The sequence below is a fragment of the Engystomops pustulosus genome, chromosome 5 (genome assembly GCF_040894005.1).
Source record: "Engystomops pustulosus chromosome 5, aEngPut4.maternal, whole genome shotgun sequence".
Lineage (NCBI taxonomy): Eukaryota > Metazoa > Chordata > Amphibia > Anura > Leptodactylidae > Engystomops > Engystomops pustulosus.
The window spans coordinates 150,835,650-150,853,075 of NC_092415.1; the positions used below are offsets into that span (position 1 = coordinate 150,835,650).

At 40.0% G+C, this 17,426-nt stretch overlaps 1 protein-coding gene across 1 annotated transcript in view; it reads left to right on the forward strand.

Annotated features, from left to right (window-relative positions):
- The window catches only part of CDCP1 (CUB domain containing protein 1), a 45,670-nt gene extending 28,607 nt beyond the window's left edge, over window positions 1-17,063 (forward strand). The window contains exons 6-9 of the mRNA XM_072153406.1: window positions 931-1,320; window positions 4,041-4,409; window positions 11,293-11,377; window positions 12,188-17,063. Of these exons, the coding sequence (XP_072009507.1) occupies window positions 931-1,320; window positions 4,041-4,409; window positions 11,293-11,377; window positions 12,188-12,632 (1,289 nt within the window). The 3' untranslated portion in view covers window positions 12,633-17,063. The remainder of the gene's footprint in view (window positions 1-930; window positions 1,321-4,040; window positions 4,410-11,292; window positions 11,378-12,187) is intronic.
- The last annotated feature ends 363 nt before the right edge of the window (window positions 17,064-17,426 follow it).

A 17,426-nucleotide genomic window follows, 5' to 3' on the forward strand; every position in this document is an offset into this window, starting at 1 on the left:
TAGGGGTCATCTGTAAGTCAGGTGTTAAGTAGAGGACCATCTGCATTTGTTTTTCCAAGAAAATGTAGACCTTGATACCATGCATTTTATTTTCTACATGGACTGTGATTCTTAACTCAACTTTTATTTGTGAACATTATGCCATTTGCAAGATATTCCCCGTTTAATCTGGGACCTGTGGTTTAGAGTTCCAAGGTGGGGGCAATAAAAAACAAACAAACATTAATACTTGCCTGGCAATGAATCCAGAGTTGCACATGCCAGCTTTACTGCGCATGCTTCATGGGAACAGCGCTTGTGCAATGGAGCTGGAGTCATCTCCCACATTGCGAGAACTTCAGATGCGAGTCTGATGTGCGTCATCTGACTTGCATCTAGGTCCATATGGACTTGTATTTGGGTTAGAGGTCCAAAACTGGTGACAGGTTTGTCTTTAAGTGTATTCATTTATGACATTAAAGGGGTTGTCAGAGTGTGTTAAAATTTACAGGTGGCCGGGATGGGAGGAGGGCTGTAAAAAAAAACAAAAAAAACAAAACAAAACAAAAAAAACCTTCTACTTCCCTCCTGAATAAATCTCCGTTCTCGTGGGCCACCGTTTGTTTACAAAGACAGGCATGCTCCACTCCGACAATTTCTGCCCGTCTGGCATGCCCATCTGTACCCGTGCCTAATACAGCATTAGTTTTAATGTGTATCATGTTTTAGCGTTATGTGCGTGTGCCAAGCTGGCAGAAGTTGCCGGGGGAGGGGGGGGCGTGGATGGCACCGGCAGCCCAGGAGTGCCGGAACGATGGAGGAGGGAAGTATAAACTTTTTAGTTTTTTAGTAAAAGATGAAGTTTCTGCATTTTCTTTTATTACTTATTTGCCTACTTTTTAATAACTTTTCAGCAAGATTGATATCAATGATAACTTTTTGTGTTTTTAGAATGTTGGGATGTCTCCACTTGTAACATCAGCAATATGCCCCTTACCATCCCTCAGTCATTCAGTGACTTTCCTGTACGGCTGCAGAGTTACACTTGGAAGCTTATCGCTCCGGAACACATCAGTACTGAAATCGTATCCAAGTCTATGTTCTTGCAACAGAATGTATCAGATAAACCATGCAATGCAACAGCTCTGGGGTTTACGTATGACATCTTCAGTTCCACTAACACAGATGAATTTACACTCGGAACTTTTTGCCCTAATGGATCAATTGAAAAGATTCAGATGAGGGACAATGTTACCATCATTTTAAATACACCAAGCAATGGGAATTCGAAAAAACTACTAACCCATGACCTCAATGTATCATTTGTATCTTTCATTGAAGGTATGGTGCCATATAATTTGCATCTAAATGTTATTTAATGAACTCATCTAAGGATATGCATACACTCTGTAGTGCTGGGGTATGTTGTCTCTGAATTTTTGTAAACTCAGCTGATCTCATTACACTAGTCACTTTTACTGTAGGGGAGAGAGTCCCAAAAGTCTGAATAGGTATAGATAGAAAGAGAGAGAAAGTAGAGAAAGTAAAAAACAGGCAGCACTCCATGGTTCCAGTTTCAAAAATAAGAGGTGAACTTTATTGAGCAAGTGGCAATGTTTCGGTTTATGACACCTTCACCGTCGCCACTTGCTCAATAAAGTTCACCTCTTATTTTTGCTTTTTACTTTATCTAAAAAGGATCAATCCTGGACATGTTGGGGTGCTCCATCCCTCCTTGTATGGAGTCTCATTGAACTGTGCTGTCTTTTGTGTAGATATGTGCTTCAGTTTCTATAATGCATGTAGCTACAGTAAACAAATGGGATACATGGATATCTATCTCCAAATATTGGAGTTTGCTGTATATAAGGTAGCAGGAGAGTCTCATTACTATCCCCATACCTTTTTAACATTTGTCTGGGCATCATTTGCCTTTGTATATTAAGCTATTAAAAGGGACGATCGAGAGAGAGAGCGATCACGAGACCGGGAAGAGAACGCATAGAAACAAACCTAAGAAATGGTTGATGACAACTGGTTATTGCCATAAATAACCAAGAGACCCACAATGTAGCTGTCCCTGAGCCCTAAAGCCGCAGCCCTAGATAGCTGCCACTGCAACGGCAACCTTTATAAATGGGGTCCATGAAATATAGATTAGGTCAATAGATACTGGCAGTTACTTAGAGGTATGATCTTGACATGCCATGTTTCACCATAAAAAGGCTCTTTAGGGGATATTAAAAATAGCCAGTACAAATATCAAATGGTTTACAGATGCTACAAAGTTTGTTCTGTCAAGAAAATGTAGATGTTTATGCCATATAAACAACATCCAGATAAGTCGCAATGGCAATTCTCCCATGTATGGCTGGAACTCTGATCATTCAAAATTAGACCTAATAAACAGGTCTAATAAGGTTAGAAGGTCTAATTTGGCATGATCTGGGTTACTGCCATTCACGGTAGAATTGCCATTGTGACTTACCCGATGACCGCTTTATGCAAACTTTGAAGCACTCATCTGTAAACCCTTTGAAATTTGTACTAGGTCTTTATAATATCCTCTGAAGAGCCTTTTTATGGCAAAACATGGCATGTCTGGATTATATCTCTAATTAACTGCCAATATCTATTGACCTGATCTACATTTCTAGGACCCCTTTAGATAGAACCTTGGTTGAACTTGAAGGACATGTGCCTTCAATTGTATAAACTATGATACTAGGTGTATACCAGGGATTCCTATCTAGGAATAGGTTCCCTTTGGAGTAGCAGCTATCTGGGGCTGCTGCTTAAGGGCTCACTAGCCTCTTTCGTGGAAATGGTATACCAGAGACAGCTACATTGTGGTTCTCTTTGGTTATTGATGGCAAAAACCAGTTGCCATCACCTATACCTTATGTTTGTTCTTTCCCGTCTTGTGATCTATATCTGTCCCTATCTCTTTGTCAACTCATACGTGGCAGCCGCCTCACCACAGGAAGCATCCGAGATGGTAAGAAGTACTTTTCTTCTTACTCATAAGCCACTAGTGTATGAACATTATTTTGTGACTAAGAGACTGGGATGGTGTTAACCCTTTCTTTGTGTTACTTTGTTGGTGTCTGTAGTTCACTTTTTGGCAATTTATTTTTGTGCCCACTTATCTCCGTGTAAAAAGTTTTATTGTTTTCTAGTATTTTTACGCTATAATAGAATTAGAATTTGAAGGGGTATTCTCATCTGGGCATTTACATTTAATTAAATTCATTTGCCATGTGTAAACATTTCATCAATTGGATAGTATTAAAAAAAAATGTTCCTGTATGAAGATAATTTCTCATGAAATACCACTATTGAACTTGGAGTGCTGCTTCCCTGCTGTTGGATTTACATACGTAAGGGTCTTTTTGAGCCAGATTCCCTGAAGCGTGCACCCACACGGATCTTAATCCAATACACCACTGTGCTACTCCTTCAACTTTTCCTCTACTTTGTGCCTTGGATAATTTCTCATAAATGTAGCCATGTTGTGCCTTAGAAATGAGAAAGCTTCCTCGGATACGACCACCTCACATTTTGGCAGCAATGGCCAGCCTTGGGTTATTAAGTCCTGCCTGACCACCTGGTATCGGCGTTCTTTACCACAGGACGGCTGTGGGGCATACAGTAACTCCTGGATATTTCATATACAAAAAACTTTTTGTTTCTTTGTGCAATCTCTCCAGCAGAGGTGGCCGTATCCGAGGACACAGTCTTGTTTTAAGGGACCATATCACTACATTTATGAGAAATTATCTTCTCACTGGAACATTTTTTTAATGACATCTAATTGAAGAAATGTTTATACATGGCAGATTAATTAATCTGGATGTGAATGCCGAGACTAGAATACCCCTAAATTTTTTGAGAAGCACTATTTGTATTTATTCTACACATCATTTAGGTTTTAATGTTACAACTGAGCAATGTATATTTACACCTCATCCCTAATCATATTTTTTTCTAGAGTCTTGATCTCTCAATTTTAAAATGGACATAAAGTTTCTGTTGATCTTAATCATAATATGTTTTTACAGAGGAATGTATATTCACTGTGTCTCCAAAAACCAGTGATGCCATTTACCTACAAACGCCACACTGGGAATTCGGGCTTCCAGATTATGTGTCTGTTTCTTGGAAAATAAATTTACCTACAAAACGATCTGGAAGGCTGAAATTTGGAAAAGACAAGATGGATATATCATGTGAAATGAGCCATGCCAATATCTATATCAAACCACAGAAAGGTTCAGGGCCTGACATAGTACGAAGAGAGGATGAACAACTGCCAGGTTCCTTAGATATGTACTCTGGATTCTGGGTCAACATTACGAACTGCAAAACATTGAAGGCATCGAAGAAGCTTAAGCTGCAGTTGTATATTACCTTTGATGAAATATCCCAAGGTGAGATAAAACTATGGTCTAGACTAATTATTTTGTCTAGGGACTAATTTACATTTCCGTGAATACAATAACGCCGAACACAGACCACACACACACACACATGAAGCTACTCTTATCTGAATATATCTCTGGATGATCCATTTTCACTTAAAATAGTGGGCCAACCAATGCTTTTCTATATGTGAAAATTACACCATGTGCTGTCTGTGATTTTCATAGTCCATTTGATTTTACTGGACTAAAATGGAGCATAGAAATGTCAATATACCCGAAATATGGAATTAGACTTACCGGTAATTCGGTTTCCACTAGTGACCATGACGGCCCCCACCTGGAGGATGCTCCTATATCCTGTAGGGACAGGAAGTGCAAGAGATTAAAAGCTCCTCCCTAGCACCCAACACCAGTGTCTACCAAAGTACCACCCGGAAGGATGCAAGTGCAAAAAATTTATATAGAACCATCTCCAAGAAGGAAGACAGGGAGGGAAATAATGGGGGGCCGTCATGGTCACTAGTGGAAACCGAATTACCGGTAAGTCTAATTCCATATTTCCACCACGTTCCATGACGGCCCCCACCTGGAGACTTACCAGATTACCCCATTATTTGGGAGGGACCACCGCCTGCAGGATTTTCCTGCCGAATGCCAGGTCCTCCTGGGAGGCAATATCCAAACGATAGTGCTTTGCAAAGGTTGAGGAACTTGACCACGTTGCTGCTCGGCATATCTGGTTCAGAGATGCACCCCTTTTTTCGGCCCATGATGTTGCCATGACCCTAGTGGAATGGGCTTTAATATCCCCCGGAAGGGAAGTGTTTGCCGTCTTGTAGCAGAGAGATATGGTGGATTTTATCCATCTGGCTAGGGTCGCTTTTGAGGCTTTCAACCTTCTATTCTTTCCCCCAAAGTTGATTAATAAACTAGAATCTTTACACCACCCTTTTGTTGCTTCTAAGTAAAAGAGAACACATCTCCTAACATCTAAAGTCTGCCACTTCTTTTCCCGTTCAGATTTAGGATTAGCACAAAAGGAGGGAAGAATAGTTTCCTGTTTACGGTGGAAATCAGACACTACTTTAGGGAGGAAGAGGGGATCTAGTTTGAGAATTATCTTGTCATCTAGAATTCTTAGAAAGGGTTCTCGGCGCGAGAGGGCTTGGATTTCGCCCAGTCTGCATGCTGTGGTAATTGATATTAGGAAGATCGTTTTAAATGTGAGGATTTTCATGTTTGCAGAATCCAGAGGCTCAAAGGGGGGCTCTGTGAGAATATTTAGGACCAGAGAGAGATCCCAAGAAGGGACTGGGTTGTGTATATGTGGTTTAATACGTGAACAGCCCTTAATGAATCTTTTGATCCATCTGTGATATGCTAAGGGGAAGTCAAAATATATACTTAATACCGAAATTTGGACTTTAAGGGTGCTTGGTTTAAGACCTAGAGAAAACCCTGCTTGTAAGAAATCTAAAATTTGACTTAAGTTTGTTTTTTCTGGAGAAGGAGGATAATCCCCGCACCATGTACAGAATTTTTTCCAGATCTTGGCATAAATTGCGTTAGTCACTGGTTTCCTGCTTGCTTGAATAGTGTCGATCACTTCGGTAGAAAGGCCCTTAGTCATTAGGTATGCCCTCTCAGGATCCAGGCCGTAAGCTTTAGATGTTGCACGTCTTGATGATACAGTGGACTCTGTAGAAGAAGATCCTGACGATAAGGTAGATGAACAGGATTATCTATAGCTAGCTCCTGAATAACTGGGAACCAACTTCTTTTTGGCCAGTATGGAGCAATAAGAATTAATAATACCCGTTCTGTTCTTAATTTCTGTAAGATTTTGGGAATCAGGGGTATGGGAGGGAAGGCATAGACTAACCCCGACCCCCATGTATGACTGAAAGCATCTAACCCCATAGGAGAGCCCCTATGGTCTAAGGAAAAGTATTTAGGGGATTTATTATTTAGATGGGTTGCAAAAAGATCTAAGGTTGGAGTCCCCCAAATATGACAGATTTCCCTGAAAGTTTGCGGGTTTAGCGACCATTCATGTGGATCTAATATAACCCGGCTTAAAAAGTCTGCTTCTATATTTTCTGTACCTTTGAGATGGACAGCTGAGAGGGATAGAAAATGTGTTTCCGCCCACCTAAAAATTTTATGTGATAACTCTGACAAAGGTTTAGACTTTGTGCCCCCTTGCCTGCGCAGATAAGCTACTGTAGTAGTGTTATCAGAAAGGATTCTTATGTGTTGATTTTTTATGTGCAAGTGGCTCTTTTTGAATGTTTCTAGGACTGCCTTTAACTCCCGGAAGTTTGAGGACCTAGAACAAGTCTGGCTGTCCCACTGACCTTGAAAATAGTGGCCTGCCAACGCAGCCCCCCAACCTGACAGGCTTGCGTCTGTTCGTATTGTTAAGATCGGGTTTGGATTCCACAAAACTCCTTTCTTTAAGTTTATGGGATTCTTCCACCAGGATAGTGAATGTTTAACTAAAAGAGGAATTTTTACCTTGTGGTCTAGATGTAGAGGGTTTTTGTCCCACACCCGGATTGTCCAAGCCTGCATAGTCCTTGTGTGATTCTGAGCCCAAGACACGCACTGGATACAGGACGTCAGAAGGCCCAGAAGACTCAGAGCTGCTCGAATGCTGCACGACTCTTTTCTCTGGAAGAGGCTTATATTTTCCTTTATTTTTTGGATCTTTTCTAACGGTAGGAAAGAACTCTGTTTCACAGAATCTAGTTTTACCCCTAGAAACTTTTTTACCATCTCTGGTTTTAAATCTGATTTTTCCTTGTTTATGACCCAACCTAAGTCCTGGAGGAGATCTATGACTATCTGAAGGTGGGTCTTTAGTTCTAATTTGGACTTGGCAACTAGAAGTAGGTCGTCTAGGTAAGGAACTATAATTATGCCTTTCAACCTTAGGTGGGCCACTACCTCTGCCATAATTTTTGTAAAAATACGGGGTGCCGAAGAGATCCCAAATGGTAGGGCTTTGAACTGATAATGAAGAATTTTTCCCCCCGGGGAACGAACTGTGAATCTTAGATATTTCTGGTGATCCTGGCAAATAGGGACGTGGTAGTACGCGTCTTTTAGATCGATCGTACATAAAAAATTATTTTTTCCTATCAGGGGGTTGCTGACTTCAACGATTCCATCTTGAAGTGTTTGTACTTTATAAATCTGTTTAATCTTTTCAGATTTATAATTAGACGGTAAGACCCGTTGGTTTTTTTTATCATAAATAGAGGGGAATAAAATCCTTCCCCTTTTTCTATCTCCTGGACTGGAACAATCACATCCATCTGAAGTAACTGTTGGATGTTGGTCCAGAGATGGAGAGTTTGATTTTCTGGCAGATTTGGATTCTGAAAATGTTGTGGGGGAATATGGAGAAACTCTACCCTGTAACCTGTCTGGATGGACTGGAGTATCCAAAGGTTCTGGCAGATTTTTTCCCATTCGGGCCTGAAATGGGAAAGTCTCCCCCCCACCTGTAAGTCATTGTTTCTTCTGCTTGTGGTCGGGGTTAGAGAAAAACCCTCGACCTGCGCCTCCTTTTGCGTAGCTCCATCTACCTGTCTTTCCTTTGCCCCTAAAGGGAGGTTTCTCTTCCCTGGAAGTACGAAAGGGAAAGGGAAAGGAAGGTTTTTTAGGGGGAAATCTATTAACCGGAAACCCCTTTTTTCTGTCTGCAGCATTCTCTAGTATAGAGTCTAATTCGCTGCCAAACAAAAATTCACCTTGGAATGGGATACCGCAAAGCATAGATTTAGATTTTGTATCCCCACCCCACTGTTTTAACCAGAGAGATCTCCGGACAGAATTGGTCAAGGCCGCCTCTTTGGCTGAAAACCTTAAAGCTTCAGCAGAAGCATCCGCTAGAAATGCTGTAGCGGATTTGAGGAGGGGTAAAGACTCTATAATGGAATCTCTAGAGGTTTTATTTACCAGGTGTGATTCTAATTCTGACAACCAAAAATATAGAGTCCTGGCGACAGAAGTGGAGGCAATGTTGGTCTTAATATTTAAAGAAGACGTCTCCCAAGCCCTTTTAAGTAAGGCATCAGATTTACGGTCAAGGGGGTCTTTTAATTGGGCACTATCTTCAAATGGGAGATCCGTCTTTTTTACTACCTTAGCAACTTGTATGTCGACTTTAGGTATTTCATCCCATAATGTATTATCCTCAAATTGCAACCTATTTCGGAATTCTTTGGGGATAGAAATTCTTTTTTCTGGCTCCTTCCACTCCGATAATACTAAATCTTTTAGTGTGTCAATTACAGGAAAGAAACTTTTCTTCCTGTATTTAAGTCCCCCAAAGAGGTCACTCTGTACTGAGGTTGGTTCTGACACATCTTCTATTTCTAATGTGTTTCTCAGGGCTTTTAATAAGTTGTCTAGATCTTCGGACGCAAACAAATACTTTGTGTGCCCCTGATCTTTAGAGTGTCCCCCCTCATCTATAGAACAGGAAGGGAAATCTGAATCTTGATCAGAAGAGGATGACTGAACGTATCTAGGTTTTTTCCTAGGTGGTTCGGGTAAATGAGCAGCAATAGAGGAGGAAACTTCTTCCTTTATTGTGGATCTTATTTCGTCCATTAATGACGATCTTTCCTCTTTTAAAATTTTGGTCAGACAGTCTGAACACAGGCTTTTCCTATAATCCTCGGGTAATTTAGAATTACATAAGCCACATCTTTTAGAGGGTTTTTTAAGGGGTTTATCTCTCTCTCTCTGTTCTTTCTCTTTAGGTTCTTTCTGCTCTTTTCCCTAAGAGAAGCATATATGATAACAGTTAATAGACAGGTATGAAATGTATGGTGAGAGAGAAGAGGTCAGCCCAGGGCTTGTACTTACGGGTACCAGGACCTGGAACAGGTTGGATGCGTCATCAGCCATATTTGCTGGAAGCACCAGAGCCACCGACTAGGTTTCTCCAGGGACGCTTAAATCTGTTTCCTGCCGCGTCTGGAGAGGCTCGTCCCTCCTCCCCCTTCCGGTGAAACCGGAAGCGATCGGGCTCCTGGACATGCGCATGCGTCCACGGAGCCGGCTTTCGGGTCCGCCCCCAATGACGCGACCCTGTCGCCTTGATGACGCACTCACCGGAAGTCGCGTCATTTTGATGACGCGACGCGGCCCGACTTCCGGTACGCGGCCACTCCGGAACCGCGCACCTAGGAAGCACGTGCGCGCGCGCCCGCCGTCATCTCCGCCCATGCCGGAACCCTTCCACCGCCGAGGACTGATGCCCCTCGAACGCCGGTCCTCCAGCAGAGAAAAGGGGCCCCAGCCCAGGTATTGTTCTGGCTGTATGTCCCCCCGCAACCACCCAGCATTGGTCTCCCGGGACCGTTGGTTGGGCTGGAAGAACGGGGGGTGGGGAGGAGGTATATTTTGGTGTTCCCCCCCACTCGGTTGTGAGGCGGAACCCAGCAAAAAAATGTAAAAGTAAAAAATAAAAAGGTAAAAAAAGAAAAAGAGAATCTGAATCTCGTGTCTCCCTAGGGAGACTCTCTTGCATCCTATATCCCGTAGGGAAAGGAAGACACTGGTGTTGGGTGCTAGGGAGGAGCTTTTAATCTCTTGCACTTCCTGTCCCTACAGGATATAGGAGCATCCTCCAGGTGGGGGCCGTCATGGAACGTGGTGGAAAAGTTTATTTTTTTTCTGCTTTACTGCTATGTTATTATTGTAATGTTATTTACTGTATGTTATTTTTTGGGGTTTTTTTCCTTCAAGGGGTGGGTGGAGGTTAGGAATTTTAGTAAGTAGGGATTGCTGTTTTGTTGTTGAGGGTAGGGGTTTGAGAAATTAAATTTAAAAATTGTTATTTATTTTTGCATTGTGTTTTCACTGTTTACCATAAAAGATTTTTATTTAATTTGGGGGGTCAGTACAAATGTAGCAATACAGGCAGTCCCCGGGTTACATACAAGATAGGGTCTGTAGGTTTGTTCTTAAGTTGAGTTTGTATGTAAGTCGGAACTGTATATTTTATCATTGTAATCCCAGCCACAACTTTTTTGGTCTCTGTGACAATTGGATTTTAAAAATGTTGGGTTGTCATAAGAATCAAGATTAACAATAAAGCTTCATTACAGTCACCTGGGATAACTGTTACAGCTGATCATTGTAGCCTAGGACTAAAGTACAATAAATTACCAATATCCAGAGGTCCGTTTGTAACTAGGGGTCGTATGTAAGTCGAGTGTTCTTAAGTAGGGGACCGCCTGTACTATATTTGTATATTCTTTTTATTACAACTTGGTATGTTTGCACAGTAAAAACGTGTTTTGTTTCACTGACCTATTTTGTGAATAAGTAGAGGGCATAGTGTCTGGGCACTCGGGGTTTGTATTTTGAGAATCCCTTTGGAGTGAGGTTCCCTGAGACATCTGTGTAAATGAAGTAGTACAGTTCACTGTTTTTACCAGCCCATTCACTTCTATGTGACCAATAGAACACGGTGTTGGAACTGGAGAAGCATGTGCCAAACCACGTGCCAAACCACTTAAATCCCACAGGGAAATGAGGAACATGTGATTTTTTTGTGATCAGTGAGGGTCCCAGAGGCTGGACTCCCACCAAACACATAATTGTTATCTATCCTTTGGAAATACTAGGTAATGGGTGCATGGAAGACATTTTGTCATAAAAAAAATAAAGGTCACATGACTAATATCCTGCCTACCTTCTTATTAAGGGCTCAAGGGCCCTTGATTTACTTTACTATTTTACAGCTAAATAAAAAGTGTGGGTAGCTTCAGTGTAGTACCAATTGTTGTACCCTTCATTCATATTTGAAAAAATATCAATATTATATTAAAAAAAAAATTTCCTTTTTTTTTGTTTGTTTCCACAGTATTAAAAATCATATTGATAGCGGTATCTTCAGCAGTTGGAGTTGTTTTGGCAGTAATAGTGACAATTTGCTGCTTGAAAAAAAAGTAAGTATGCTAATTGTATATTAAAGAGCAAATTTAAGAGTATAAATACTTTGAACATTTTCCTCAATCTGCATACTTGTCATCATAAATTATTATATCTTGAATAAAGTAATGGAGGGTGCTTCAAAAGTATGCACAAATATGAAAGCTGCAAATGCACTTTGAGCTATAGACACCTGTATTACTATTTTCTGAGTTTTGATTAATTTCCACATTGGTATATTCAATATGATATAGTTTAGTGTGTAAATGCATGGGCAGGGCAGAAGGTGGCAGGGTTGCAAATTCGATGTAGCATGAAAGAGTGATTTTGTTTTAATGGGCGTAACTAGGAGAGGTAGGACCCTGTAGCAGAATTCTAAATGGGGGCCCACCTTCCTAAAAAAAAATACATATTTGTACACACACATCTTTATTCTAACACACATATATACACACACGCTGTATGTGCCGCGACTTCTGGTGCATTTGCGCCTTTTTGAAAGAAAAATCCCAGACACATATAGAGCATAAGAACATTTATTAAAGGGCCAAAGCCTTTTTAATGATTCTGATAAACATATAGTATAAACATACATGCACTATCCATCCATACATCCATACATCCATACAGATCCATTGAGGAGCTGAAACATCGCATCTTGCCCTTAGATGAATAAAACTTTTCAGAAGTGCAGCTTCCCTGTGTGTTCTTTGGGGATTACCCACATATACATAGAGTTCCATATACACCCATACAGCATATACATATGCTGATGATTTTATTGTATCTTTGTATATTTATTTATAGAGCTTTTTTTCTACCTATAGGAAAAAGCAGATCAAATCTCCGGTGGGTATATACAACTCCAGAGTGAACACCGAGGCACCTCGAAGGCAGGCTATTTTTAAGAAGGGAAGAAAGACTAATGAATCTCATATCTATGCAGTCATTGATGATAACATGGTCTATGGCCACCTCTTACAAGAAACCAATGGAACAGATCCAGAAGTTGATGTATACCGACCATTTGAGGGTCCTATGGGTGATGCTCCCCCGGTTCCCCCGCTTAATTTCCCTAATAGAAGCACCAAACAAGATGTAACAGATGGAAGTGTCAATGGAGATATAAATGATGATCCTCTTGCTCTTTCCATGAAAGATAATGAAATTTACATATTCTCTAAATCAATTTCAAGACAACCAGTAGAAAATGAGGATACTAGTTTATCATACATGGATGATTCAAGAAGTGGAACTATCCCATCTTTGTGATGTGTCTAGGAAAGACGGATGGTTATTTATTTTACATGTTGCAAATACATGTGACCTACATCATATTCATTGAGCAATGACTCCTATGCACAGTACTGTGATACCAACACAGAAGAGCTGATTTATTAATGCAAATATATTGCATCCAGAGGTACAAGACACAGCTTACAGGGGCTAAAAAGGAGCACAATATTGTATGTTATTTTTTTAATTTATAGAAATTTTTGAAATGTGTGAAGTTGTGTTATTTTACTGTAAGTACTATGTAAACCAATTTTTATGAAGTTTTATGAGCTCATACATTTTAGTAGAACATGGATGCTTAGCTCTAAGAATAAAGATAGATGCAATTCCTCCACCATACTAGTATACCAAGAGTCCCCTTGATATTTCCGCTAGGCGGGTCATTAATCTGCTATAGCTAGTGCACAGGGGAGGGGCAGGAACCCCCCCATGCTGGCCCACTTAACAGCCGGGAAAGATCGCTTCAAATCCCTCCTCCTCCACTTGCTCTGGAGGTGGCGTAAGAGGAAAAATAAAAAAAAAATTGAGTACAAGCTTTGATAAATTTGGGGAAAAAAGCCATTTTTAAAATCCTTAAGCAATAGTTTTCACTGACTGTTTCCGGTATGAAATAAAAGCTGAACAGTAAAAGTTCTTATTTAAAGAATAGCGTTACATATCACAATGGGCAAGTGAATGAAAAACCTTTTTGGCATTACTCATGTCTTGGATCAAAACATTATTTACCCTTCATGAGATGTTGAAATAATCCATTTACTCTCTGGAAATACACGGATTAAAAGAAATTCTAACCCGATTTCCTTCTCTCTCCATTTGTACTTGTTTCTGCTCTGCATCTTATGTGTGATATTCCGGCTGAGAATGATTTTTTGCCTAAAACCCCATTTAGACCTAGTACCTAAAATTAAACAAAATAAACTTTACAACATGTTCATGTTTAACTTTTATATTCGGTTCCTCCACAAACTCCTACACAGTTTACTGTAAATATATTTCATTCCAATGAATAGCACAACCTGTGTGTATGGTAACAGGCCTGCTCTGTCTATTGAAGTTATGTCACAAACTTGTTGTATCAATCTGGGATGTTCTTATCTTGGTCCAAGAGGTGGTTTTGAGTAATTCATTTGGGAATTTATTTAATACATTTTTAATTTAGTTAATCTGCTATCAAAATTAAGCATGGATAAACCAGGGACATTTACACATATATATCCATGCGCTTTAACCGTGGTAATCTTGTATTTGTTATCCATGGCCTCCTTTCTTCTAAAATCAACTTTTACAATTTGTGCAAGGACTTCTCATCTGCTTCCTGGACTTCCGTGCTGTCACTGTAACCGTTAACACACTGCCAGCGCTGCAGTCCAGTTCTCAGGCGAGAACTCCTTGCATAATATTTTGCCTGTAAGTGAGCATTTGATGTGTAAAAACATTTGCCCAAGCACTCCAGCAGCGGTGGTCATTTTCGTCAAGTCATCTTGTTTCAAAGGGATCATTTGGCTACATTTATGACAGATTTTCTTCATGCAGGTACATTTTTTATCTTCCAATTACAAAATATATGTATATGGCAGATTATTACATGAAATAGGAATATCCCCTTTTAAACTTTAGGTCTGTTATAAATGTCCCAGTGGGATTACTGCTTTAATGCACTCTATAACTTTAGGTGTCTTTTAATTGAGAAATTATGAAACTTCTGTTGTATTAAACATTATTTTTCTGCTATAAAATCCTGAACAGTAGACAAAGCATTTGCATGGTGTAATCTTTTATCGGCCACAAGGACTTTTGCAGTTATGGTAGTCACACTATATTACCCTGTCTCAAGGTGTAGCACCATGTACCTGTGGAGTCTTATCTTAAATAAGATTTAATTATTCAGAAATATTGTGTGACCCATTATGTTCTTTACTATACATATAAAAAATCTGCTGAAATATACATTGTATGGTAGGTATTTATGGCCCTGTGGCCGAGCGAGTGGGTGCTTTTTGTTGGGTACCCCTTTGAGGTTTCTCTGGTTGGCTGAAATATACATAGTATGTGCACGATGGGATTTACATTTGCAGAATATCAGTTGTTATGAAAAATCCTAAGCGTTTCCATACAAATGCACAAATAATTTTTGCTTTTTCATATATCAGGAGATATGCCGCAACTTTTCCTGATAAATTCAACAGCTTGTCTGTCCTTTGTGGCCGCACCCATAAACAGCTTATTCTCAGACTAAAATCAATATAAAAATAACACATACTTCTTGGATCTCCCAATGCTTAATTTCAGCTGAAGACCGTTTCCTTGAATGTCATTGCTGCAGCCATTAGACAACTGTAATGGTGTTCTGCTAATGTCCCACCAATAAACTGAACATTGTTCATAGTTGTAGCTGGCCCCTAGCTCTCACCACAGATGTGGACCCTATCAACATATATCTTGACTTTCAAAGCTCCAAAAGATGCATTGCACTGCACGTACCAGGTATAGTTTTTACTGCAATAGTCTGCCCATGATTTTCCTTTATCACCACCCACTTAGTGTACCTTATTGTATTATTGGCCCCTTCACTATATAATGTCCCACACCTAGTTGAATGTCTCCCACTATCCATAATGCACCTTTCTCTGTAGTTTCGTCTTTAATAATGCCACCTCTACAGTGGCCCCCATTTAAGGACCTGTCAACAAGCACTGCCCCCCCCCCCCCCACATAGTACTTTTATAGATGTCTTTTATACCTGTTCCACTTATGGCTTCATTTACGAGATTAAAGCCACCATTTAAAAAAAAAAAAAAAAACTTTTATTGATGTCCTCTATTCCAGTCATGGGGGAGTGGAGCTGCAGTATACAGTCTGTATACCCCACCTCCTCACTGACACTGCTAACCCTGCACCCATCTTGAATGAGAGAGACATGTGACTCTCTGAAGACAAAACAACAATAACCCGGCACTCCAAATTCTTATAGAAAGATAATTTTCACTTTATTTTATAAGTTTATAGTAATCCAAAAATCATTTGACGTTTCGGTCTCACTGACCTTCATCAGAAACGGATTACTGGGGGTAAAGTGGATAGGGTAGTAGCCCTAGGCTGTAGCTAGCATGGCGTCTTGGTGTGGTGCGGGGTCTCGCCGCTATTGGAAAAGTGCTCTCTGAAGACAATTCCTGAAGGTAGCTTGAGGTGGATTTCTCGTCATATCGCCAGGTCTCTCCCAGCCTCCATCTGTGAGTGGTTAATGATGTAGCAGTGCTGAGTCTCTGGCTTTTTACTCTTTCTACAAAGGAATTGTGTAGAATTTCCTACCTTTCCTACAGACCCTGCAGGGGAAAGTAAAGGAAGTTGTACGTGTCTGTAGTTGAATATTGTTAGACGGTCCCTAAGTACTAGTTCAATACCGGCAGCATGTTTTATAGCAGGAAGACCTGTCAATCTGGAACAGAGAGCCTGGGCAGTGCAGTGTAGAAGTCCATTAATATCATTGAACTTGCATCAGTTGAGTTGCATATAAGTTTGCAAAATGATTTTTAACATTGCAGCCATGGAAAGGAACCATTTAGGGATAAGGGCAATGCTTTTTTTAAATCATGGTTTTTAATGAAGTGTTAATTTGAATAGCAGGTTCCCATTTAAGGATAAAGTGATAAGCCAATGGATCTCAACCTCACCATTACATTCAATTCAAGTCTGTTAAATAACTTCTGCAGCCTGGGATGGTGAAAATCTTGAAAATCCCACTCAATCCAAGAAGGTTGGGGGAGTTATGCTATCAATGCCTACTCCCTGGCCCTTGCCTTGGAGTCTTCTATATTTGCAAGCCAGAAATATTCCTAACAATTTTATAGTGTGTTCAATCATTTACCCAGACTATCATTTGGATGCCGTACACTGCATGTAAATGTGTAATGCATTGAGTGTTCTGTGCTTTGTGTCAGTCCTATAGTGGGTAGGGACCATTAGAAAATTCATGTTCTCCCCTGAGCAGTAGGGAACCATACAGGGAAATGGGGATCCATGATATATTTGGAACAGCTTTTTTTTGGTACAGATGGCGAAGCACATTTAAGTCTATATATATTTTTATAGTAAAACCCCTTGCTTGTACATATTCCCTAGAGCTGTTTCCGAATATATTTATTACCTTGTTATTAGCTGTTGTTGTGCAAATGTAAATCAAACCATGAACTCTTCCATTGTTCGCACTGCATGTTTTATTTAGGTTTTTCTTCCATACAGTATAAAATGTATCTTTGTCTTGGTGACATGTTGGGATCTGTCAGAACGAATATTAGATTGCACTGAACCTATGCACATATCACAGCAATTTATAGCTTTATTCGTTCTTTGTATATTGCTTTGTATATATAACACAGCAGCATGTTGGTAATAAAAACTATTTTTCTATCTATTGTAACGTCTTATTTTCATACATTAATGCTCATGTAAGTTAACCCAAGTTATACCCAGCTGAAATATATATATATTATGCGTTGTACTAGAGTAGATGTCTATAGTGGTAAAACCATGTTATAAGTGGAGAACATCTCTGTAATATGGTGCTGTACATTGGTACCACACATTTGCATTCAAGGACATCTTCCATCAGGAAGAAGAATTGTAAGCCAAGAATTGGTAGGATCAACTCCTCTTAACTGTTGGTCTAATGACTTGCAGTAATTACAGCATAGATCCCTATTAAGCTATTCCTTTGGGTAACGATATCAGAAATCATAGAGAAATGCTGAGGTAGATAATTCATATTTTCCC